The 27,919-nt window shown below is 38.6% G+C and overlaps 1 protein-coding gene across 1 annotated transcript in view; it reads right to left on the reverse strand.

Moving 5' to 3' along the window:
- Window positions 1-27,919, reverse strand: part of CPVL (carboxypeptidase vitellogenic like) — a 152,726-nt gene that overhangs the window by 57,508 nt on the left and 67,299 nt on the right. The window contains exons 8-11 of the mRNA XM_017527074.2: window positions 22,350-22,472; window positions 21,826-21,957; window positions 16,801-16,899; window positions 15,082-15,255 (exon numbers count right to left, since the gene is read on the reverse strand). Of these exons, the coding sequence (XP_017382563.1) occupies window positions 15,082-15,255; window positions 16,801-16,899; window positions 21,826-21,957; window positions 22,350-22,472 (528 nt within the window). The remainder of the gene's footprint in view (window positions 1-15,081; window positions 15,256-16,800; window positions 16,900-21,825; window positions 21,958-22,349; window positions 22,473-27,919) is intronic.

Here is a 27,919-nt window from a genome sequence, read left to right on the forward strand (position 1 = left end):
AAAAATATCACAATCTTAAACATATATGCACCTAACACTGGAGCTCCCAAATTTATAAAACAATTAGTAATAGGCCTAAGAAATGAGACAGACAGCAACACAATAATAGTGGAGGATTTCAATACTCCACTGACAGCAGTAGACAGGTCATCAAGACACAAAGTCAACAAAGAAACAATGGATTTAAACTATACCTTGGAACAAATGAACTGAACAGCTATATACAGAATATTTCATCCACCAACTGCAGAATACACATTCTATTCAACAGTGCATGAAACTTTCACCAAGATAGACCAAATGATAGGCCACAAAACAAGCCCCAATAAATTTAGGAAAGCTGAAATTATATCAGGCACTGTCTGTCAGACCACAGTGGAATAAAACTGGAAATCAACCCCAAAAGGAACCTTTGAAACCATGCGAATACACGAAATTAAATAACCTGCCCCTGAATGATCATGGGGTCAAAAATGAAATCAATATGGAAATTTAAAAATTCTTCAAACTGAAGGACAATAATGACACAACCTATCAAAACCTCTGGGATACAGCAAAGGCAGTGCTAAGGGAAAGTTTATAGCCCTGAACGCCTACATCAAAAAGACTGAAAGCATACAAAATGACATTCTAAGGTCATACCTCAAGGAACCTGAAAAACAAGAATAAACCAAACCCAAACCTAGAAGAAAGAAATTAACCAAAATCAGACCAGAACTAAATGAAATTGAAACAAAAATATGCAAAAGATAAATGAAACAAAGAGCTGGTTGTTTCAAAAGATAAATGAAATTGATAGACCATTAGCAAGATTAATCAAGAAAAGAATAAAAATCCAAATAACCTCATTAAGAAACAAAATGGGAGATATTACAACTGACACCACTGAAATATAAAAGATCACCCAAGGCTACAATGAACACCTTTATGCACATAAACTAGAAAACCTAGAAAAGATGGATAAAATCCTGGAAAAATACAAATCTCCTAGCTTATATCAGGAAGAATAGACCAATAACAGACCAATAACAAGCAGTGAGATTGAAATGGTAATTAAAAACTTACCAACAAAAAAAGTCCAGGATGAGATGGATTCACACAGAATTCTGCCAGACATTCAAAGAAGAATTGGTACCAATCCTTTTGACACCATTCCACAAGAGAGAGAAAGCAGGAACCCTCCCTAATTCATTCTATGAAGCCAGTATCACCCTAATACAAAAGCCAGGAAAGGACATAACCAAAAAAGAAAACTACAGACTGATATCCCTGATTAACATAGACACTAAAATCCTTAACAGAATACTAACTAACCGAATCCAACAACATACCACAAAGATAATCCACCATGATCAAGTGGGTTTCACACCAGGGATGGTTTAACATACACAAGTCAATAAATATGATACACCCACATAAACAGATTTAAAACACAAAAATCACATGATCATCTCAATGGACGCAGAAAAAGCATTCAACAAAATCCAGCATTCCTTTATGCTTAAAACTCTGAGCAAAATCAGCATACAAGGGACATACCTCAATATAATGAAAGCCATCTATGATAAACCCACAGCCAACATAATACTGACTGGGGAAAAGTTTAAAACATTTCCTCTGAGAACTGGAACAAGACAAGGGTGCCCATTCTCACCACTCCTCTTCAACACAGTACTGGAAACCCTAGCCAGAGCAATCAGACAAGAGAAAGTAATAAAAGCCATCCAAATTGGTAAAGTGGAAGTCACACTGTCACTGTTTGCTGATGATATGACTGTTTACCTTGAAAACCCTAAAGACCCCTCCAGAAAGCTCCCAGAACTGATAAAATAATTTGACAAAATTTCTGGATACCAGATTAGAGTACACACATCAGGAGCTCTTCTATAAACAGTGAACAAGCAGAAAATCAAATCGAGAACTCAACCCCTTTTACAATAGCTGCAAAATAATAATAATAAAATACTTAGGAATATACCTAACCAAGGAGGTGAAAGACCTCTGTAAGAAAAACTACAAAACACTGCTGAAAGAAATCATAGATGACACAAACACATAGAAACACATCCCATGCTCACGGATAAGTAGAATCAATATTGTGAAAATGACTATATTGCCAAAAGCAATCTACAAATTCAACGCAATCCCCATCAAAATACCATCATTCTTCTCAAAATTAGAAAAGCCAATTCTAAAATTCATATGAACCCCCCCACCAAAAAAAAAGCCCACATAGCCAAAGCGAGACTAAGCAAAAAGAAAAAATATAGAGGCATCATACAACCTGATTTCAAACTATACTAAAGGCCATAGTCTCCTAAACAGCATGGTAATAGTATAAAAATAGACACATAGACCAACAGGAGAGAACAGACAACCCAGAAATAAACCCAAATACTTACAGCCAACTGATCTTCGACAAAGCAAACAAAAACAAAGTGGGGAAAGGACCCCCTTTTCAACAAACAGTGCTGGGTAATTGGCTAGCCACATGTAGGAGAATGAAACTGGGTCCTTTCTCACCTTATACAAAAATCAACTCAAGATGGATTAAGGACTTAAATCTAAGACCTGAAATGGTAAAAATTCGGGAAGACAGCATTGGAAAAATCCTTCTAGACATTGGCTTAGGCAAGGATTTCATGACCAAGAACCCAAAAGCAAATGCAAGAAAAAGAAAGATAAATAGCTGGGACTTAATTAAACTAAAGAGTTTTTGCATGGCAAAAAGAACAGTTAGCAGATCAAACAGACAACCCACAGACTTGGAGAAAATCTTCACAATCTATGCATCTGACAAAGGATTAATATCGGGAATCTATAACAAACTCAAATCAGTAAAACAAACAAACAACAAAAACCCCCAAACAATCCTATCAGAAAGTGGGCTAAGGACATGAACAGACAATTCTCTAAAGAAAATATACAAGTGGCCAACAAACATACGAAAAAATGCTCAACATCATTAATGATTAGGGAAATGCAAATTTAAAACCATAATGTGATAGTACCTTACTCCTACAAGGATGGCCATAATCAAAAAATAAAAAAACAGACGTTGGCGTAGATGTGGTGAACACTTCTACACTGCTGGTCAGAATGTAAACTAGTACAGCCACTATGGAAAACAGTGTGGAGATTCTTTAAAGAACTAAAAGTAGAATTACCATTTGATCCAGCAATTTCACTACTGGGTTTTTGCCCAGAAGAAAACAAGTTATTATGTGAAAAAGATACTTGCACACAGGTTTATAGCAGCACAATTCACAACCGCAAAATCATAGAACCAACCCAAATGCCCATCGATTAATGAGTGGATAAAGAAACTCTGATATATATATACACACATATACATACGTACACACACATACACACACACACACACACACACACAATGGAATACTACTCAGCCATAAAAAGAAATGAATTAACAGCATTTGCAGTGACCTGGATGAGACTGGAGACTATTATTCTAAGTCAAGTAACTTGGGAATGGAAAACCAGACATTGTATGTTCTCACTCATACATAAGAGCTAAGCTATGAGGACACAAAGGCATAAGAATGATACAATGGACTTTGGGGACCTGGGGGAAGAGCGAGAAGAGGGAAAGGGATAAACTACAAATAGAGTGTGGTGTATACTGCTCGTGTGATGGGTGCACCAAAATCTCACAATTCACCACTAAAGAACTTACCCCATGTATTCAAATACTACCTATACCCTAATAACCTATGGGAAAAAAGATTCTATAAAATACAGTCAGAAAAAAAGTAAATTCAAGTAAATTCACACACCCAAATTGTGAATACTTGGATGTTTTCCAATAACCAAATTGAGTATTAGTTTTTAAACCCAAATTTAACTAAAATGAAATAAAATTAAGATTCTTTTTTTTTTTTTTAAAGCATACGTGGTGAAAGAAAACACAGACAAATTGGACTTTATCAAAACTAAAACTTTTGGACTTTGATGGACAACATCAAGAAAATGAAAAGACAACCCAGAGAATAGGAAAAAAAATTTGCAAATCGTATCTGATAAGGGACTTGTATTCAGAATATATAAAGAACTCTCACACCTCAATAAAAGGCAAATAACCCAATTAATTAGCAACCCTATTAACGGGCAAAGTATTTGGATAGACATTTTCCCAAAAAAACATAAAAATGAACAATAAAAAAGCACATAGAAAGATGCTAATCATTTGTCATTAGGGAAATGCCAATCAAAGCTCAAAGCGATAGCACTTTAAATCACTAGGATGACTAGAATCAAAATGTCAGACAATAACAAGTGCTGACAAGGATGTGGAGAAACTGGAACTCATCCATTTTGGTGGAATTGTAAAATGGCCCAACTACTTTGCAATAAACAGTTTGGCAGTTCTTGAAAATGTTAAATATACAGTTGACATGTGACCCCATAATTCCACTCTTAGGTATATATCTACCCAAGAGAATGAAAAACATATGTCCACACAAACACTGTACATTAATATTCATAGCAGCATTTTCATAACAGTCAAAACGTGGAAACATGCCAAATGTCCATCAATAGATGAATGAACAGAACCTGGTACAACCATACAAAGGAATATTACTTAGCAGTAAAATGAATGAACATGCTGACATACTAAGGGAAAGAAACAAAAGGCCACATGTTGCACAATTTCATTTATATGAAATATTCACAAGAGGCAAATCCATACAGACAGAAAGTAGATTAGTGGTTGCCAGGGGCGGTAAGAGGAAGTAGAAATCATTGCTAATGGATAAGGAATTTTTTTCTTTTTTCTTTCAGATGTGATGAAGATGTTCAAAAACTAGAAAGTGGTGATGGTTGCGAATAAAATTGCAGTTGCAAAAGCCACTGACTCGTACATTTGAAATTAGTGAATTTTGTGGTATATAAATTATATCTCAGCAAATCTGTTAAAAAGCCTGGTTGCAGTGGCTCACACCTGTAATCCCAGCACTTTGGAAGGCTGAGGTGGGAGGATCGCTTGAGGCCAGGAGTTTGAGACCAGCGTGGGCAATAGAACAAAACCCCATTTCAAAAAAAAAAAAAAAAGAAAGAAGAAAGAAAGAAAAAGAGAGAGAGAGAGAGAGAGAGGGAGGGAGGGAAGGGAAGGAAGGGAAGAAAAGGAAGGAAAGAAAAGAAAAGAAAGATGGAAGGAAGGAAGGAAAGAGAAAAAGAGAGAAACAGAAACAGAGAGATAGGTAGGGAGAGACGGAGAGAGAGAGGAAGAGGGAAGGGGGAGGGAAATGGAAACAGGGAGGGAAAGAAACCAACAACATTAACCAGCACATGCCTGTAATCCCAGCTACTTGGGAGGGCTGAGGCTGGAGAGCAGCTTCAGCCCAGGAGTTCCAGACAGTAAGCTACGACCACGCCATTGCACTCTAGCCTAGGTGATAGAGCAAGACCCTGTCACTAAACAAAGCAAACAAAATCTGTTAATAGTGTATCCTTTACATAGCCTTAACAAATGTTACAATTTACATAACCACCGTACAATGATTAAAACCAGAAAATTAACATTTATAAAATACCATTTCTATCAATTTCTCTTGTATCTCACATTTTCTTCCTGTAATAATTCTGGAATAATTCATTTTTCCTAAAATATATTCTTTAGAGCCTCCTTTAGTGAAAATCTGTTGACTCTAAATGCACTTGAAATGATTGTTAAATCTGAAAATACTTTTATTTCACCATTTTACTTGAAATATGGTTCTAGATTATCTCATTTTAGCATTTTGAATATATTATGCTTTCCATTGCTGTCATTGATAAGTCTCTGTCAGTCTGATTTTCCTCCTTTTGTAGATGACCTTTTCTTTCTGGCATTTTAAAACATTCTCTTTGCCTTTTGCTGTTGTTCAATTTCATTAAAACCAGCTAAAATATGAATTTCTCTCTCTCCCACTGCTTACTGTCTATGTGCTTCAGTACATGTGTCTGTGCATTCATAACTTTTATCACGTTACAAATTTACAGCCACTGTTTCTTCAAAATTGTTTTTCATTCTGTTTATACCTTCTATGATTCTACTTAGACATATGTTATTCTCTTCTTAATGTCTCTTAGTCTTCCCTTAAAACTTTTTATCTCTTTTCTTCCTGTGTTACATTTTGGTATTTTCTTCAGCTCAATTTTCTGATTCATTAATTTATCTTCAGCAGTGTCTAATTTATTCTTTAACCCATGCACTCAGTTTTAAATTCAACAACTGTAACATTTATTTTTAACTATTATAATTTGTTGTCTTTCAAATTTGCCTCACCATATTTAATATTTCTCATTTATTGCTCGTTTTGTAATTACATTTTTATGCCTTCAAATATTTCAGACATAGCTATATCTCATATTTCCCATATCTGAAAGTGCCTTGGCTATCTTCATCTCTTATAATTATTTCTGTTTATTCACAGCCTATAGCCTATTTACTTTTGTGTTAGATGACTTTTGATGACGAGCTTACATTTTTGTTAAAAATTTGTTATACTTTTTTACATTTTTGAAAAATCTGATAAACACCTCTATACTTTTTTTTTTTAAGTTATTTTTTGGAGATGGAGTCTCACTCTGTGACCCAAACTGGAGTGCAGTGGTGCAGTCTTGGCTCATTGCAACCTCTGCTTCCTGGGTTCAAGCAATTCTTCTGTTTCTTCTTTATATGTGTTTTTTTTGTTTTTTTGTTTTTTGACATGGAGTCTCACTCTGTTTCCCAGGCTGGAATGCAGTGGCATGATCTCAGCTTACTACAATCTCTGCCTCCTGGGTTCAAGTGATTCTTATGCCTCAGTCTCCCCAGTAGCTGGGATTACAGGCACTTGCCACCATGCCTGGCTAATTTTTGTATTTTTAATAGACATGGGGTTTCACCATGTTGGCCAGGCTGGTCTAGAACTCCTGACCTCATGATCTGCTTGCCTCAGCCTCCCAAAGCACTGAGATTAGAGGCATGAGGCACCATGCCCGGCCCCACCTCTAAGTTTTGTATATTTGCTTCTGCTAGTTGCCAGAGTTTCTAGCAACATGGGACCAGTTTGGGCCCTCCACACGTCCCAGCCCTGGTGCTGGGCTCTCAGGTCAGCAGCCTCACTTTACTTGGGCCCACAGCCCAGTTGCCAATTGCAGCACCGAGGACACTGGTTCCCAGGGCCACCCTGCCTTATTGTTCTTGCTCACAGGGTTCCATTCTCTGCCTCTTGTTTTTCTGGTGTTGTTTTTCAGATCCACTTTTATTTTATTAAAGGCATTACAATTACGTTTGTTGTAATTTATCCTGAATTCAGTTGTACTTTAGTTGTATTTTCCTTCAGAGAGTCTACTGTATCTGACTGCTGGATGTAGGAATTGAATCTACCCTTTATCAAAAATATTAGTATCTATCCCCTTTACTGGGAAATAAACTTTAAAAATGTAAATCAATAAACTTTGTTTTTCAGAGCTGTTTTAGGATCATAGCAAATTGAGTGGAAAGCACAGAATTCCCATCCACCCCTTATGCCCTCTCCCATACAACCTCCTCCACTATCAATATCCCTCATCACAGTGAGGTATTTGTTACATTAACAAAACTACATTGAAACATCATCAAATACCCTGAAGTCCATAGTCCACATTAGAACTCACTCTTGGTGTTATATAGTCCATGGGTTTTGACCAATGCATAATGTCATGTATCCACCCTTGTAGTATCATACAGAATGGTTTCACTGCCCTGAAAATCCTCCATGCTGTGCCTATTGATCCCTCGCTCCTCCAACTCCTGGCAACCACTGACTCCATAGTTTTGTCTTTTAGAGAATGTCATATAGTTGGGATCATACAGTATGTAGTCTTTTCAGATTGGCTTCTTTCACTCAGAAACATGCATTTAAGTTTTCTACGTGTGTTTTCATGGTTCAACAGCTCATTTGTTTTTAGCACTGAATAAAATTTCATTGTCTGGACTACAGTTTAATTATTCATTCACCTACTGAAGAACATCTTGGTTGTTTCCAAGTTGTGGCAATTATGAATAAAGCTGTTATAAACATTCCTGTGTAGATTTTTGTGTGAACACAAGCTTACAAGTCATTTGGGTAAATACCAAAGAGCATGACTGCTGAATGGTAGGGTAAGAGCATATTAAGTTTTGTAAGAATTTTTCAAACTGTCTTCCAAGGTGGCTGTAGCATTTTTGTATTCCCATCAGAATGAGAATTCCTATTGCTCCACATCCTTGCAAGCATTTAGTGTTGTTGGCGTTTTGGATTTTGGCTGTTCTAACAGGCCTGGAAGTGGGGTCTCATGGCTTTAATTTGTAACGCCCTAATGACATATGATGTTGAACATCTTCTCTCCTTTTTTGAGATAAGATCTTACTCTGTTGCCTAGGCTAGAGTGCAGTGGCACAATTGTGACTTGCTGCAACCTTGAATTCCTGGGGTCAAGTGATTCCCCCCACCTCAGCCTCTCAGGCAGCTAGGACTATAGGAGGTGCAAACCACCACATTGAGCTAATTAATTGTATTTTGTAGAGATTTAATTAATGGTATTTTGTAGGATCTCTCTGTGTTGTCCAGCCTGGTCTCAAACTCCTGGGCGATCCTCCCACCTTGGCCTCCTGAAGTGCTAGTATTATAGACATGAGTCACTGGCACCCAGCCAACATCTTTTCATATGCCTACTTACCATTATTTTCACTGGTGAGGTGCCTAGGTCTTTTGCTCATTTCTACATTGGGTTGTTCATTTTCTTATTGTTGAGCTATAAGGATTTTCAAAAATATATTTTAATTAACAGTCTATTATCAGATGTGTCTTTTGCAAATATTTTCTCCCAGTCTGTGGCTTATCTTCTCCTTTTCTTGACATTGTTTTCTGTAAGCCAGAAGTTATTAATTTTAATGATGTCCAGCTTCTGAATTATTTCTTTCATGCACTGTTCCTTTAACATTGTATCTAAAACATCAACACCATGCCCAAGGTCCTTTAGGTTTTCTCCTAAGTTAATGTCTACAAATCTTGCAGTTTTATGTTTTATCTTTAGATCTATAATCCATGCTAAGACCATTTTTATGAGAAGTGTAAGATCTGTGTCTAGATTATTTTGTTTTTTATTTGGATATATTCATCTGTTCCTGCATCATTTGCTGTAAAGACTATCTTCACTGCATTGTATTACCTTTGCTCATTTGTCAAAGATCAGTTGACTATATTTACGTGGGTATATTTCTGGGATCTCTATCTAGTTCACCAATCTATTTGCCTATTCTCTTACCAATGCCATACTTACTACAATAATTAATGTCTCTTAATTATTATAGCTTTATGGTAAGTCTTGAAGTTGGGTAATGTCAATCTTCCAACTTTATTCCTCTTGTTCAATATTGTATTGGTTATTCTGGGTCTTTTGCCTCTCCAGAGAATCTTTAGAATCAATTTCTCCATATCCAAAAAATGTTACTGAGATTTTGACTGGGATTATACTGCATCTATAGATCAAGTTGGGAAGAAATGGCATCTTGACAATATTGAGTCTTCCTATCCCTGAACACAAAGTATTTCTCCAAGTATTAGTTGTTATTTGATGCCTTTTATCAGCATTTTGTAGTTTTCCTAATATAGGTCTTATACATATTTTGTTGCATTTATGCCTAAGTTTTTCATTTTTGGAGGGTGCTAATGTAAATAGTCCTGTGTTTTAATTTCAAATTTCACCTGTTTATTGGGAGTACATAGGAAAGTGATTACATTTTATACATTAACCTTATATCCTGCAACCTTGTTATGATTAATTCCAAGAGGTTTTCTGTTGATTCTTTTGGATTTCCTATATAATCATGTCATCTTCATTTAATCTTAGCCAGTGCTCTTCTTCTTTTTATATAGATGTAAGTTTCTGACATGTATCACTTATCTTCTCTTTGAAAACCTATTTTAACATTTCTTACAAAGAAGGTCTGCTAGCAACAAATTCCCTTAATTCCTGTTTGTCTGAGAAAGTCTTTCTCTTTCACTCTTGAGGAATACTTTTGCAGGGTGCAGAATTCTAAGTTGGTAGGTTTTATTCACTCAACACTAAGTATTTCACTGCATTCTCTTCTTGTTGGCAGGTTTCTGAGGAGAACCTAGATGTCATTCTTACCTTTGCTTCTCCATAGGTAAGGTTTTGATTCCCTTTGGCTTCTTCTGAGATTTTCTTTATATTTGATATTTTTGAAGTTTCCATATAACTTGTCTCCTTTTTTGGTTATTTTGTTTTAGCATTTATCCAGCTTGATGCATTCTCAGTTTCTGGGATGTGTGGTTTGGTGTTTGGCATTAATCTGGGCAAGTATGCAATCATCATTGCTTTAAATATCGCTTCCATTTCCTTCTCTTTCCTCTGGTTCTGGTATTCCCATTATGTGTATGATACATCTTTTGTAGTTATCCCATAGTTAAGGATACTCAAAATTTTTAAAATTCTTTGTTCTCTTTACTTTTCCATTTTAGAAGGTTCTATTTATTACATCCTCATGCTACTCTTGGCTCAGCTGTGTCCAGTCTACTAGTGAGCCCACAAAAGACATTCTTTATCTCTGTTACAGTGTTTTTGTTCTCTAACAGTTCCTTTTGATTCTTATACTTTCCATTTCTCTATTTTCAATATCAATCTGTTCTTGCAGGTTGTCTACTTTTTCCATTAAAGTCCTTAGCATATTAATCACAGATTTTTTGTCAAGTATTATCTTGATTCCTAAGCCAGGCAAAGATATCACAAGTAAAAAGAAAACTGCAAGACAGTAACTCTGGCATTCATGCAAAAATTCTCAATAAAATATTAGCAAACCAAATTCAACAATACATCAAAAAGATTCTATAGCATGATCATGTGGGATTTACTCTTAGCATGCAAGACGGGTTTAACACAGGCAAGTCAATCAAAATGACACATCACAGACTGCAAGACAAAACCCCATGATCATCTCAACTGACACAAAAAGTGTTCAACAAAATCCAACATCCTTTCTTGAGAAAAACTCTCAATAGTATGGGTATACAGGAAAAGTCCCTCAACATAATAAAGGTCATTTACAAATGGCCTTTGCCTGAGTGTTCCCCCCAACCCCACTGCCACCCATGGTGTTTTTTAACTCTCAGGCTTGTCCCTATGGAGCCTCTAGTAATTTACCAATCACAGTTCAAGTTTTCCTGCCTCAGCACCTGTTTCCATGGAGAGTTCTACTTAGGAGTTTGCTTCTGTTAAGTAGTGACTCCCTATATTCACCTGCCTAATTTCAGAGAGCAGCAGTTTGCCCTGTGACCTCAGTTATCTGACAAATATAAGAAGAGTTTTTGACTGATTTTCAGTGTGTTTGGCTTTTTATTGTCGTTAAAATAGAGTGGAGACTTCTAAGCTCCTTACGCACTAGACTGGAAACTGGAAGTCTGTCGATTCTTTCTTATTATTGTGTTTTCCACGGTGTATTGTATAACTTTGGAACATAGCAAGATCTTAAGACTTCTACTGACACCTTTTAACCACCAGGCACTCTTCTAAGTGTGTTTACATATATAATCTCATTTAATCCTCACAGAAACTCACACACAAATACTGTTTGTATTCCTGTTTTATAGACAAGGAAGCCAAAGCACAGAGAGTTTAAGTTTTGTTTCCCAAAGAAGCATAGCCAGTGAGTGGTGTAACCAGAACTCAAACTCAGGATGTGCAATTTAAGAACATGTTCATAATCACCACAGTCTGTTAACCAGCTAATTCCTAAAAGTCTTGATCATGTTTTTGACCTCATTCAGTCATGAAGAACTCAAACAGCCCAACAGATTCTCTTCCTCATTCTAGTTATTTTGGAAGCTGCCAAAATGATATTTCAATGTACCACCGAAACATCTGAAATTACTGAAAGGAAAATGACTTTTGAGCACATATCTCCTGTACATCATTATAAGAGGACTATGTTTCACGTAGTTTACATAGAAACTAACGCAGTTTACAAAAAGCTAATTTTTATACAGTAACTACATGAAAACATAATTCCAGAAACTCGAGGTGGTCTTCCTCCAACCAGCAGAGATGCTCCACATCAGCTAAACTCAATCTAGCACTGGAAAAAAACCTCTATGTTCTTATGACTACAAACAGGCAGGCTATTTTCTATGACAAATTAGTCCCAAGTCTTACATAAATACGACTTTAATGGTACTAATGTTTTAAGCCAACCCACGTTGTTCTGATTCCATTACATATACATTGAGGTCCGACATCATTAATAGACAACCCAAAGATAATCGCTATCCTTAGGGCTTTACCAGCTGTGTGAATGAACATGCTGTCTGCTGCAGCGCCAGCCACTTTTTGGTCTGCATTAGATTGACAGCTTATTTTGTTATCTTTCTTTATGGAAATATGGTTTATCTGTATCACTAAACGCTTCTCTTTTTCTGGCAACCAATTCCGAGTTGAAAAGTTTATGCTGGGTGCAATGGCTTATGCGTGTAATGCCAAGCACTTTGGGAGGCCAAGGTGGGCAGATCACCTGAGGTCAGGAGTTTGAAACCAGCCTGGGCAACATGGTGAAACTCTGTCTCTACTAAAAATACAAAAAACAGCTAGGCATGATGACATGTGCCTGTATTCTCAGCTATTCGGGAGTCTGAGGCAGGAGAATCGCTTGAACCTAGGAGGCAGAGGTTGCAATGAGCCAAGATTGCGCCACTGTACACCAGCCTGGGAGACACAATGAAACTGTGTCTCAAAAAAAAAAAAAAAAAAGGGAAAGTTTAGAAAATACTGGATTCTGATTTTATTGGAATTTATAGTGGTAGGTTTAGGTTACATGGGCAAGAGGGACAGATATGTTTAAATATCAAAATGCAGGATCACCTCTAATTGATATAGTCTCCTTTCTCAATCAAAATGTATGGAGAGTTTATGTCATCAAGTAAGCTGTTTGTCCCACCCTATCCTCACATGGCTAAGGAATCATATTCTAGTTAAATTTGTGCAGTGAGAAAATATATCTCCCAAGTGAGCAAATAGTGCTTATTGAACTTCCTTATCTGCTCCCCACTCAAAAAAAAAAAAAAAAACCACTTTCTGTTCCTTAATGTTATATTATAGAACATTATCTTTAAGATACAAATGCTAACCTCTTTTTGGTTTAATAAATTTATGAATAATAAGTACCTAATGCATTATGGACAGGTTTATAGATGAATTTTTGATATAGTACTAATCATTCATTCATTAGTTCATTCCTGACATGTGGTCCAGGCTGGTGGTAGTATGGGTATCAGACTGAGAGTCTGCACGTTAAAGTGTGTCATGTACAAGTATGGGGGTACAGACAACGCATTCTGAGAGCTCAGAGAAGAGGATAAGCAGCATCTGGAGGTGCTCTGAGAAGGCTTAAAGCAGCAAGCACTAAGGGCCACTCCATGTCCCCAAGAAAACCAAACACAAGGATGGCTGAAATGCTGGCCTGACCTCGTTAGACTGTTTCTTTCCTAGAAAGCAAGTATTTCATCAAGTTTTGTAGGTTTATAATGCATTTGCAGGCTTGGAATACCATTGGTCTTAGACTACTGTCAACAATGGTTACACGTTCAACACTGTACTAGGAGCAGGACCCGAAAATGGGCCTCTAGGTCTGGCATATTCTAAACCACAGTCTAGTTAGGGTACATTGGCCAGGGGGATGGTATTGCAGATTGTGCACTGAACAATACTAACGGACACCATTCCTAACATAGACATTGTAGAAATGTCTATATTCATCATGCCAGCAAGACTCTGGTTTTAACTAAAGCAATATATCAGGACAATTTCTGAAAGATGAAAATAAAGTACATTGAGGAGTGGATACCTTCTTTCTAATTCATACAAAAATCCTACGGGCTGCTGACTGCCCTGTTTTTTGTTCATCCAAAACAGGATATAGGGAGGAAGTCGATCACTCAATGGTGGTCTCCCCAATCATTAATACAGGCATCCTTCAGAGTTGCCCCAGAGACCATCCCTTGGGTAAAGGCTAACAGCGTTGGAGGACCAGAGGAGGAGCTGAGAGTGTAGTACCAGGAAAGAAATAATACACAGGGAATACACAGGGTGACTTTCCCCATGTCACTTGCTCTTGGTGTCTTCCCCCCAGTGGCAGTTCTAGGGCCCATGCCTTCTTTGCATGAACCTCCAGGGCTCCTTTCCTGTGGCCTCACTTTCCACTGGCACCTCCAGCGGCAAATAAGATAGAGCGTTTCAACCAGACAGCATAGTGGCTTCAGTTGACATACAGGGACCCTTTCTCATTCATCTTATCAACCTCACATCCTAGCACCAAAGGAGCGACTGAAAACACTGTGGTTAGGTAAAGTAAATGAATACAATCACTAGGCAAAATGCATTTTTGGAATAACCAGTTGGTTTCATTTTTCCCTGATGTCACTGGGGTTAACATAATAAAGCAATACATAAATGAAATCTGGCTCTTACACCGGCCAGACATCTTTTTGCCTCTGCCATTCCTCCTTTCTCAAGAAAGGAGGAGAAGTTGCATGTGCCAAAGGGAATTTCATTAAGGGAAAGTAGTAAAATTATTTATTTGTACTTATTTATTCTGAGATGGAGTTTTTGCTCTGTTGCCCAGGCTGGAGTACAATGGTGTGATCTTGGTTTACTGCAACCTCTGCCTTTTGGGTTCAAGTGATTCTCACACCTCAGCCTCCAGAGTAGCTGGGATTACAGGCACACACCACCATGCCCAGCTAACTTTTGTATTTTTAGTAAAGAGGGGGTTTCACCATGTTGGCCAGGCTGGTCTCAAGCTCTTGACCTCAGGTGATCCACTCACCTCAGCCTCCCAAAGCTCTGGGATTACAGTTGTGAGCCACTGCGCCTGGCCAAAAGTGGTTAAATTAAAAGGAATATAAAACTTTGAATTTAAAGAAATCAAACAAAGAAGGGGTTTTTATTTATGTTAGCGACACTTAAAAAAAAAAAAAAAGGCAGGAGTCAAATTACAAATCACCTCCGCTTTGGTAATCTGAAAGTTCCTAAAATAGATAGTAACTGAAATAGCTTTCTTACCTTATAATTATTCATGATTTGAGTTAACCATGGCTTAACTGACTGTACTGTATCTTCTTGCAAGTACTTCTGAACTACAGTTCCATCATTAAAAGTCCGATTTCCCACGTGGATGGCTTGTCTCACTTCTGGGAGTGACAAAAATTTCTCATAGTAAAGCTGGTCCTCAGGTTGCTGGCAGAAGGGGGCATTGGAAAGACAAAAGGAAACATGATTGGTGGCAGGAACCACACGTTGGGAAAAGCTGTGAATTTCTCATAACATCCAACATGAACAAATGTGATGGGACTATTAACTTCTCGCCATTGTTGCAATTTTAACTCTCAGAGGTGTCGAGGTAATTTAGGTGGAATCTTTTTACTAATGACAAATCTGAATGATGTGATACTCTTAGAGCAAATATGTGATTTGCAAACACAGGATTTTCTTTTGCAGAAACTAATCTTTTGTAATGTGTGACTCCCATTAGCAACTCCTCTAGAGGCAAAGATAGAGAAAACAAGAGGTGAGTTTATCAAAATCAATTTACTCTTTGTTGGTGGCTCTTTGGAAAGAAGGTCAAATGGAACACAAGGGCCAGGGTGGGGCCATGCTGGATTTAAAGCTAAGAATTTCTTTTCTGTGTTCTGCTGCTTATTAAAACCATACACACATGAAATTGGATTGACTATAAGGGGGAAATATGTCAAATGTAAAAAGAGATGATGCATTATGAAGGACACAAGACAGAAGAGAAGTTGTACATGAGACTTTTTAAAAATGCATTAAAGTCTGTAATGATCATTATACTGAAAGAAAGAAAGGAGTAAATGCTTTAAAAAAAAAAAAAAAACAAGTTATACAAGTATTTAAAAAACTGTTAAGGTGGTTTGAGTTTGACAACGTTGTGCTTCATCAACAGTTTTTGCTAACTGTGAAAGTATTACTGTGTAGAGAAGAAAAGATGTAATCACAAATTTTGTTTCTTGTCTACCATACGTTTTTCTCTTGGTAGAATCTAAATCCATAACTGCAGCATTGGCGAATTCCACTGAAACTAACTTTATACTTTATTTACAAACTAGTTCATAAATAAGGAGATTTTAAAAACAAAATGCATTGTCATAAGCATTAGATAAAGATTATACAAATTCGAACACCTAATTTGGCTCCTTCTGTTTTGACTAAAAAATGATACCAAATTTGGCCTACTTTTATGAAACAAACTACTTGAATACTTTGAGAAACATTCCAGAAGGCTTGAAGTAAGGGCCATACTAAATGCATTAAACATCTTAAGTTAAAAGTAAGCCAAAGCAAATATTTTCATTAAGGCTTTGGCAGTTTTGATTTTCCAGGCGTCTTAAGTACAGATCAAAGAAGGTGGGCATTTTCAAGAGACTCATAAACAGAGTTGAAGCTCTGGGACCTGAGACCCAGAACTCCAATCCCAGTCTATGTCCTTCACAAAAGAGCCTCTATAACAAGCTCTGCTGTGGGAAAATCATGTCAATCGGAAGTTGTTTCGAGTTATCTGAAACATCATACATTCTCAGTGTGTAACATACGTAACACTGGCGAGGAAAAGATCCTATGGGTTAGGAGACCACAAAATGCAATACAGTTTGGACATGTTGGTCTAGTACAAAGTCATCTATAGTATTTCCCACATCAAAGAAGTTTGGTTTTGCCATAAGTTTTAAGCAAACATTATTATGGTTTTAAAAATGTTGTCATTACCATGCACTGTAAAATGTTATAGTAACTAGTACATCCTGTAACATTCTGGAAGTAAGAAGGATCACTTGTAAAGGTGCCATCGAATAGTTTATCCATTATCTAGGTTGGGAGAGAGGGAGAAAGAGAGAAAGAACACATCAGTGTGGTAAAAATGTACAGACATTTCTGTGTTCTGCTGCTTTCATGTATTCAGTAACTTTTTCATTCCTTTGTTTCATCCAGCGCCCACTTATCGTACATCTTCTCTGCTAGACACTGTCACGGCATTGGAGAAACGAACATCCACAAAACAGACCAATGGTCCTTCCCCATGGAGCTTATATTCTAGAGAAAGACAATAAGCATTTGCAAGCAAATTATGTCATATGGTAGACAGTGACAAACTCTTGAGTATGTTAGGAAATAAGGAGAAAACTAAAGAGTAGGAAGTGTCATGTGTGTGCATGAGTGTATGGGACACTGTAGAGAGGAGGTCACAGAGGATCTCACTTGGAACATGGCATTTGAGTAACAACATGTTGGATGGGAGGAAGAGAGCCACGCAGACATCTAGGGGAAAGAAGCTTCCAGGCAGAGGACACAGCGTGCTCAAAGGCCTTGCCTATGGGAGTCAGTTTTGTGGGAAGGTGCCTTAACATGGAGCATGGATTGTCCACCAGAGGACCTGGAGAGAAAATGCAGGATATGGTACAGACACAGGTTCCTGGAGCTAGTAGAAGCTATCTTTGGGCTGCTGACATTAAAAAACCCAGTCACCAGCTGAGGGACACAGCAGTTAGTATGGTTGCATGCTTTCCTCCAGCCATTGTCAGCTGCACAGAGACAGGCGCAGCCTGGCAGAGAGGCAGATTGACCCAGGTTGTAGTTCAGCCAAAGGCATCAGAAGAAGTGCAAAAGGGGTTTGAGCTTGGAAATGTATGGAATGACTGACCGTGGGTTGAAGACAGGAGAAATGGAGACTAGAGGGGGTTAGAGATAGTGGAGAGGCAGGAGGGTCAATGAATTGAAAGGCAGTGAGGTTGCCGGGCTGTAAGATTGGTACATTAGCAGAAGGGAGCTAGAACAGGAGGTGGTAATTGGAGAAAGATGTGTGAATGTGTGATTGTGGTTCAGCTGCTGGCTTTTTAGAGTATGAGAATCAGCAGCTAAGATGAGGAGGAGAACAAGATTATTGAAAAAGAGGAGGCTAAGGCACCAAGGACCAGGTCCTAAAAGGATTGCCAATGTGGATCGCACAGTCACCAGGAATTATGAAAAGTATAATGCTGGAGAGAGCGAAAGGGAGGCAGGAACTCAGCTATTCAAATGCGTAACCAGGGGTTAGTAGGTAGACACAATGGGAAGTGGTGGGAGGGCCTCTCTGAGGACATGAGCATCAAAGAGCAAAGCTTTAGGAGAAGGCAGGGAACATGATCTGATCTGAAAGTCACAATGATGAGCAAGGGAGACACCTACTCTACCTATGAACCAAGTGGTACAGAGAACCTGAGAAAACAGTCCCCCCTAGAGAGAACCACAAGGACCACAGCATCATCAGGGGAGAGCCAGGTTTCCGGCAAAGCAAGAAGATGAAGAGAAAAAAATGGTCACAGAAGAGGCTGAAGACATGGAGGGGGTTGTTGATGATGGTATTAAGTTGTAAGTAGTTTTCATGAAAGGATTCTAAGAAATGAAGTCAGCACATCTTAAAAACTATCAAGTACAAATTTAGGTCTCAAAAGGTATTATTATCCTAATTTTATGGGTGAGAAAACTGAGACACATGAGGTTAAGCAACTTGCCGAGGATACGCCACTAAGGATGTCAGAAGTGAGATGAGGCCACGACTTGCGAGCCTGCACACTCAACCGCGCACACACTGGCTCCCAGCGGTCAGCCTGCAATGCTTCCTCCTTGCCAATTCCTTCTGGCCAGGCTTCAACGTTTGATATACAGTCTCACTGCTGTATTCACGTTCTTTTTCAAATATGAAGCAGCTTAAGTTATTCAGATTCCTATCACCAAGGGATTAGAGGCCAGGAATGACAAGAGTTATCACCATGGAAAGCGGTGTGGGTGCAGGTGGTAGTAAGCCTTCTCCAGCAATGCTACCATTGCGCGGGGCCCCATATCTGGTTGTGCAGCTTGTGTACTCCATGGCCATGCCTGTGGCTATGGGGAAAGAAGGGGCAGGGAACCAGCCAAAGCTCTGCTTGCTGAGCTGGAGAGCCTAGCTCAGGGCTGCATCTGGAGAAATGGCCACCTCTTATCCTCACACAATGGTGGCATCTGCCTGCCCGGTCCTGAACCCACAAGACTGTGTCACCCCAGAGGAGGTGTCTTTTTCTAATTTGTTCATCCAGAGTGGGCACCGTAGGCCAGGGTCATTCAGAACGCACACATCATGTTTGGAACTCATTGTCAGAAATAATCTTCAACACCAACGGCAATATAAAGTCAACCTTGAAGAGTAACTGCTTTTATAAAAAGTGCTTTGTTGGCTGGGTACGGTGGCTCATGCCTGTAATACCAGCACTTCGGCAGGCCAAGGTGGGCGGATCACTTGAGCTCAGGAGTTTGAGACCAGCCTGGCCAACATGGTGAAACATACCTCTACTAAAAGTACAAAAAAATTAGCCGGGCATGTGCCTATAGTCCCAGCTACTTGGGAGGCTAAGGTGGGAGAATCACTTGAACTCTGGAGGTGGAGGTCGCAGTGAGCTGAGACTGCACCATTGCATTCCAGCCTGAGTGACAGAGTGAGACTCCATGTCAAAAAAAAAAATAAAAGTCAATCGTTGTCAAAAAAAAAAATAAGGTGGGTAGTCAAGACCTGTGAAATTAAGAACTGTATGATTCAGAAAATTGTCATGGAAAGAGAGGTAATACTGGACAGAGGTTCAGCCATTTTACATTTTACAGAATATCTAAAACATCCCAGGATTTTTGTAGCATGCCTAAAAATTGCCATAGGAGAAATACTAGGGTGGAAATGGGAACAATTCCAGTCCTCGACCTGCCACAATCTATTTGAGTATCTTTCAGAAATTCATTGCAATCCTCTAGGCCTCGGTATTCTCACCACTCACGTGTGTGTGTGTGTGTGTGTGTGTGTGTGTGTGTGTGTGTGTGTGTGCGCGCGCGCGCGCGGCAGTAGATGACCTGTCTCCAAAGTACTCCCCAGCTCTGAGTTTCTACTCTTTGATTAATTAAATCATTTTAAAGGATCAGAGCATCAAACAGTTCATCATTTTAGGCTTCAAATTCTGACATTTACATTCCCTTGGGTTTCAGGATTTGTTGGAGTCTTCCTTTGGAGTCACTGAAACACTTTCCAACCACAAGTTGTTTACTGTCCTAAGTATCATTTTATCTATTTTCCTTGAAAAAGCAAAGATCTTGTTTTACTTCATCACTCAAGATATTGGACCAATGGTCAGAAAGATATTCCAAGCCTTCAAAGGTTTTGCCTATTTGGGGTTCCAGTTTCTGATGTATCTGGTTTGGGAGAGACTATTTAACCTCGTCGCTCATGTTCTCATTATCTCTGATTGCACAACATACCTGAACTTCTCTACAGCTTCACTAATCCTGTAGGTGTTTAGGCTCCTATATTAAGTAGCAGTCATCTTTCTGCTTTCTTTCTAAACGTGAGCCTCTCAAATGCTCTTGCTCTTGACACTGCTTTATCCCTGTGTGCTTCTTTAAAAACATATCAAATGTCTCATTTGCAAACTGGTCTCGTGCCACATAAAAATTGTTATTAATTCTAAATACTGAAGTTTCACTGCTTTTCCCCCTGACTTCCACAGCAGAAAGCCTACAAAAGACTATCATTGCAAATCGAAACATGATCCTACATGTCCCCAAGCAGACCCCTCTTCCTTTGTGTTTACAATTGCACAAGAAAATCTGAATTCATCCTTTGCAGCAATATTTAGTGTCCTGACACAGAACCTGGTAGAACTCTGAAAGATGGCTCAGGACTCCCTTTTCTCCATCTATTTGCACAGCTAGCTGCTATCAGATCATGGCCAAGGCAGTCACTGCCTTGGGGGATTTCAGATGGTGTCCTGACACCCTACTTGTAAAATGAAAAATAACTGTGTTATCTTCCACCTTCTCTCCAAGGTTCTATGTCTACTATTTTGATCTGAACTGGCTAATCTGCAATGCTCTTAAGACTATTAATATCAGTCTTTAATAACAATAATGACATTAGATATACTTTTACAGAATATGTGTCTAATAACAAAGTCCTCGAAATTCCGTCCTTGCCTCATTTATTACTGTGTCAAATACGATGGCTCTGTAGTCAATGTGGCAAACACCTCCTAAAGGAGATTGTTTACACATGGCTCTGTCTGCATTGACCAAAAAAACAAACAAAAAAAACTTTCTGTATCCTAATATTTAGTACATTCTTACATTTTAAATAACCAAGAAAGAAAAGAAAAGGGTGAAGAACATAATTATTGATTCTCATGTTTAACTTTAGGGGAGCAAAGTAAGGATATGCACAAATACCAACGGTCCTTTGTAAGAGTTTCAAATTACTACACTTTATAATCTTTGTTCCTGACAAGGTGTCACATGACATTTGTTAGACACTGGTCATTTCTCCCAGCTGAAACCCTGTTTGTGGATATAAAACTCTTCACATGGTTTAGAGCAGATGGTGAAGCGTATGCCTCTCCTTCCTGGGTTGCCTTTCTTCTGATTTCCATATGATACGGTCTGCCTTGAGGGCTTCCATGGCATTTAAAGAAATCAAAACAGTTAATGAAAGACACAGTTAGATAAACACTCCAAGATGATCTCAGGCTTAAAATATAGCCAAAGTAAATTCAAAGAAACACAGACAGACCTTTTCTTCATTATCAGCCCACTCAACTTGCCTCCCAATCTCCAACAGAATTAACAGATAAACCTTCTCTAACAAAAAAATGAAAAAAATGCCTGAGCACCAAGGTGTTTCTACTGACCTGCCCCCCTCCCCAGATGGTTTTAATTGCTCAAGGGCAGCACAGGGCCCCCAGAACTCACTTCAAAGGCCTGAACCCAGTTCTGCTTCCTGATGTGTTCTACGCATTCATGGCACTGCTTCTGGAAGTACTTTTTTTGCCTCTCATCCAACAAGCCAATTTGGTAGAGGAATGCTGCATAGCCCCCTATAACCTGAGGACAACAAAGATATACATCAATGCCACAAAGGGAGGGAAAGACATTAAGGAAGCCCATTTACTTGGTGAAATAATCCTTTGCAATAGTTAATCTTGTGCTGGTTACCCAAGTAGGATAATTACATGCACACACACATATACCCCACAACACACACAACAGAACGCAACACAATACGCACACACATTTGCACTAACAGCCAAAGGAAGCTGGCACAGTAAATTGATATGATGAAACATTTGGTAAAAATTAGGAGATTTAAGTCATAAAGTCAACTGATATTTCCCATTTCCCTTATGAAATTAGACCTCTAAGAGGAGACTTCCATCTGATAAAATTCATTTAATCTCCCTAAAAGACAAAATAGAAAGTAAAAAGGAGACACCTACTGATTCAGGATCAAAATATCCGTCTCCAATAGCAATTCCTTTCAGGTTGATCTTCAGCTCCCTCACAGGGTTGAGGGAATGGATGAGGTGCGCAATGGCTGGCACGTATTTCCCTGCGTAAGACTGAGAAGGACAGATGTTGAAATGGCCAATCACAAATTGATGCTAATAAAATTATATCTACTTAAGTCAAATAAAGTAACAATGAAGGAGCAATCTTTCCACATGAGGTATATCATCGGTTTCTTGACCTCACATTGTAGATTCCATAATAGCAAAAACCTCCTCTGTCTTCCAATTCTTTTGTTGTCTCAAATAGCATCAAATGACATGCACAGGTTCGATGCACAAAAAATAACAAGTGAACAGGTAATAAGTGAACATTCTAAATTCCTTCCAAAATAAAGTAACTTGGGCCAGTGAACACAATTCTGCCACGTGTTAGGTGAAAGCTCTATTCAAAAATTAGAAGGAAAAAATCTCAAATTCAAAATTAAGATTTCAAAATCTGATAATGCCACAAATTTTGAAATCAACATGTATTAAAGGAACAGGAGAAGCAGAAAAGGAAAATATTCTTCACTGGCCACTAAATTTTCACTTGAACTCATCTCTATTTCTAACCTTTTCTAGTACAAGGTCCTTTTTCAAGGTCAAAATATTCTGTAAGTATCCTTCTCCTAACAAATATGGTAATAGTACTACTTTTAGACTGTGCTGGAAGAGCTACTATTGATTCAGCAGTATTTTTCAAATAACTTTGCATTTTGTATTTTTTCCATCAAAAGTTGCCTTCTTGACATCTCCACTTGCATGTCCCATATTAAACTTCACACGTCCAAAATGAAGCTCCCATTCCCAACCCTGAGGCAGCCTCGCTTTCAATTCACATTAATTCTGTTCTTCTGCTGCTCAGGCCAACAATCTCGGGGCCATTCTTTCTATCTTCCTTTCTCTCACATTACACAAAAGTCAATCAGCCAAGCTTGTTAACTCTACTTATTCTATCAAAATCTGTCCAGAGTCCAGCGTCTCCCCACAACCCCTTCTCCATCGCATCATCTCTGGCCTGGATGACTGCAGTAGCCTCGTCATTAGTCCCCTTTTAAACCCTTATCCTTTAATGACTTTCCATCTTCCCAAAAGCAAAGGCATAAGGGCTGACACGATCTGTTCCTTTCTCTACTCTCAACCCTGCTACCCTTTCCCTCATTCCTCTACAGCCCATCGGGTTCCATGCTGTTCCTTGCACATACCGGGAATGTGGATACCAGGCCTTTGCATTAGCTGTTCCCTCCACCTGAGATGCTCTTCTCCCAGACACCCGCATGGCAAGTTCACTCAATTTCCTATATTTTTACTTCCCTAAGTATTTCCTCGATACTTATCACTCTCCAACAAACTTTTACTTACTTATATACTGTTACTCTTCAACCCATACTAGAATATAAGATCCGTGAATACAGGGACGTTTGTCTGTTTTACTTGAGTCCACTATAACTGATGTTGTGTATTTGTTAGTGCTCAGTAGTTGTTGAATAAATGAATCTTAAAATGAATCCACAGACATCTGAAAAAACAGCAATGCCTCTATGTTCAAAACAGATTGGAGAGACTATGTAGATACCTGTGAGTTCACAGACCCTTCACAGCATCTCCAAGGCTCTACAGTTCACAGACCCTTCACAGCATCTCCAAGACTCTACAGGGGTCTGTAGTTCAAAGGCTGGGAACCCCCAAGAGCTCTTATTTTATCCATACCATAATCCTATGCTGAAGATAGCATCATTCCCATTTCAAGATGAGATGACTGAGGCTCAGAGAGGTTAAACTGTAGAGCCAGAATTATACCTGAGCTGACCAACTCCAAAACCTAAACTCCTTCCAAGCAATGATAAAATGTCATTTATGTCATTTATCCAAGATCTCCTCATTGATGCAGCTCTCTTGTACAATAATTATTCAGGCAAAGTATTGACTCAAAGCAATTTATCCGTTCATACTTATAAGTACATTTTAGCTTCCTTGTGTAATACAAAGGTATGTTTACATGTCTGAAATTTGGTTTGTTGCCTAACTGTGCTACATTCTCGTGACAATAAGTGAACATTTATGAAGTAAAATTTCTGTAAATTGACAAAAAAGCACATTTCCCTAATTATTTTGCTGATAAAAATGTATTATTATATACTCTTTATTTAATGAATTCATTGGGGGATTTTTTCTGTCAAAGGCATTGACATGCTTTGCCACTCTGTTCCCAACCACATCTCATCTCCAACTGTAATCCTGTAATCCCTATGTGTTGAGGAAGGGACCTGGTGGAAGGTGACTGGATCGTGGGGGTGGATCTCCCATGCCGTTCTCGTAATAGTGAGCAAGTTCTCACCAGATCTGATGGTTTTAAAAGTGGTAGTTTCCCCTGTGCGTTCTCCCTCTCACGCCAACTTGTGAAGAAGGTGCCTGCTTCCCCTTCCCCTTCTGCCATGATTCTAAGTTTCCCGAGTCCTCCATAGTCAGGCCAAACAGTCAATTAAACCTCTTATTTAAAAATTACCCAGTCTCAGATAGCATCTTTAAAGCAGTGTGAAAACAGACTAAAAATACATTATACTACATAGTTGAAGAGACATCAAAATGAATACAGCACAAAACTTGCCTCATAAAGGTCACAATTTCTTTCAAAACTCTCTTATGGAAACCTTGACTGAAACATGATAGAGCAAAGTTTACCACTTCCTAGATGACTATTTCCATAACGTATACATTGCCTAGCACAAAGTAGGTAAGTAAAAACATACTTGATAAATGAATTATCTGGCACTACTTCTACTTTTTCCATATTGGAAATTGGTAAATGCTAAAAAGCATATCTTCCAGTGGTATTATCACTCCAATTTTCTTGTTATAAGACCCGGTAATAAAACATCTCTCTTGACCGTTTCTGATATAGAAGGGCATGTCCTCTAAGTTGCTGTGAGAGTAGTCACGGCAAATGTAGTCTGAAACATCTGCATGTTTATGGCACGTTCCCCCAGTGACCATGTGTATCTGGGACGTATCCAGGCAGGGAATTAAGAAGGAACACCCACTCAGTTTCTCCGCATCTGCTATGAGCCAGGCTACCTCACCTACTTTAAGCTAGTTTAAGGTAAGCATTATTTTCCTGTATTTTACAGTGATGGAAACAAGGGCCTATGCATGTCATTTACATGCCTGGCTGGAATTTGCCCTGGCTTGGCTGTCTCCACAGCTCCCCTTTGTCATATCTAATTGCATTTCGGTCAGTGGTCCTGAAATACACCACGGGTCTGAGGCATCCCAAGGTGGGACTACATCCTAGGGTTCATCTACTCCATGTTTGCTAAGCTGATCGTTTATGAAAAACAAAACAGTCGGATGAGTAGTACTATAATGATATCCAAAATGAGATTCTTCAATATTCAGTCCACATCTGCTAACTGCAGTGATCATCTTTATCTGTTTTTTTTTTCTTTTTATTTTCTAATGACTATCACACACTTCCTTGCTTTGTGTCAGTGACAAATCGTCATTGCCTTTTTCATTAATCATTCCATTGGTTGAGTGACTCAGGCTTTCACAGAGTAGACAATTACAGAATTGTTTTTATGGAAAACAGACACTGAAACATTGCAATAAATTTCAATTATTTTCACTCTCCTTGTTGAGATAGATTTTTTTTTTTGCAAGATCAGACTTATTTATTCTTCTTGAATCATTTATTTCTCCATTTAATGATTCTCTGACCACCATAAGCACTTCAAAAGACAACCAGATAATATATCAAGTATATTTTATTTTACCTCATTTGCTCTTTCCTGTATATATTTTATAGAACTCTATATTTGGGGGAAAGGATTAGGTGTGACTGCCCTATGGATTAGAAATGAACTATATGGTCCCCTAGGCTTATGATAGTGATTCTATAATTCTACGAACTATTGCTTCTTTGGTTCTGAGTTCTGCTCATAATCATGAAAACAGCAACAACAACCAGAACTCTTGGCCCTGTGGCTTCTCTGACCTCCCCATGGTGTTCACCAATGTGGGCAGCAGCTGGTCCATGAGGCCCCTGAAGTCTGTGAATTAACACTAACCTTCTAACATGGGATCAGAATCGGGCCTCGTAAAAGCTCAGAGCAATACCAAAGCAATTATAAAAAGAAAGAGGAAAAGCGTGGCCAAAAACTATCTGAACACACACTATTTAGGATTTGGCAGTGACCTTCATATGAGAAACTCAGCCAGATAAACATAACACATCTAACAGAATTTAAACTAGGTTAGCAATCAACACATCAGAATTTTAGGCTGCCCTTATTATTCCTTTGTAATACTTAGAGGAGCTTCAAGCTGCAATTTCCAGCACTGCCCTTACTTGGTTAATTTTTCCCATGGTGGCCGTATTTCGAGCTCACCTCCAACAAGAAGGACCCGAGGTATTAGAGTGTGTTTGTACATGCTTGTATTTGCTGGAGCTTAAAGAAGCAATAAACTTCCAATTCTCCTCCTACATCAGAAAGATCTCAGAGTTCAGCTCTCAATCTTTTATTTCTCCCGCAAGAGAAAAAGGCCCCAACATCACAGTTAAATAGTAGTTTTGAATCTTGGTCTGCAATCTTTTTTTTTTTTTTCCCCCAGCCTAATGGAAATCCCGTGAGGAGCACATTGTACTTGTAAAAATAGTTAAAGAGAATGTAATGTTTGGTTAATTACCCAGATGTGTAAAAACACAATGAAATTGGGTGTAGAGAAAACTTATAATTGTTTTTTGCCTGAATGAATCTCTCTTTGCTTATATGCTTCAACAACATTCATAGCCTACTTACTGTAACCTGCCATTTGGTTATTTTCAAGGAAGGGAAAAAGATTTCATAGCTAAAGTCCAGCTTCAAGCAGCTCCTCCAGAGGAAAACAAATAGTGTCAGAGAATAATATTAAAATGGAAACAACATCCTCTTATAGAAATTTCACATATGGTAGCAGTTACTATTGTTTAAGCTACTCTCAGTTGACTACATTTCTCTGAAGTTCAGTAGGGGAAAAAAAAAAAAAAAAAAAAACCCAGATAGTTATACTCATTTTCTGCCTTGCTTCTAGGTACACATTTCATGGTAAAAACATTCAGAACTTTGTCATCAATAATGAGCAATGGCTTTTGAAATGAGACACAGCTAAACCTGGACACAAAGTTTCACTGTCCACAGGTCTCAGTTTCTATTTCCTGCCTGGCAGGTGGAAAGAGGGAGTTGTCAACTTCAGCAGCAGAACACTGAGGACCCTGAGGGGCATTCTAAGCTCCTTGCCCTGCTTGAACCCCACTCTCCCCAGCTGCACAGGAGAAAAAAAATCCTTCTTTGAATAATTCACTACTGGTCTGGTGAGAGCTCCTATGTATCCCTAGAAGGAATCAAGGCACACTGCCCTTCTGGAAACAGTAATATCATTGCCTTCTTCTCCGGCTCATCCCAGGCACAGACTAAAATAGAGCTGCCGCCCATTTGTGGGAGAAGACCAGAGGGAACAAGAGACCTTCATTGCTCAAAGAG

Source organism: Cebus imitator, unplaced genomic scaffold, assembly GCF_001604975.1.
Source record: "Cebus imitator isolate Cc_AM_T3 unplaced genomic scaffold, Cebus_imitator-1.0 Scaffold45, whole genome shotgun sequence".
In the NCBI taxonomy this organism is placed as follows: domain Eukaryota; kingdom Metazoa; phylum Chordata; class Mammalia; order Primates; family Cebidae; genus Cebus; species Cebus imitator.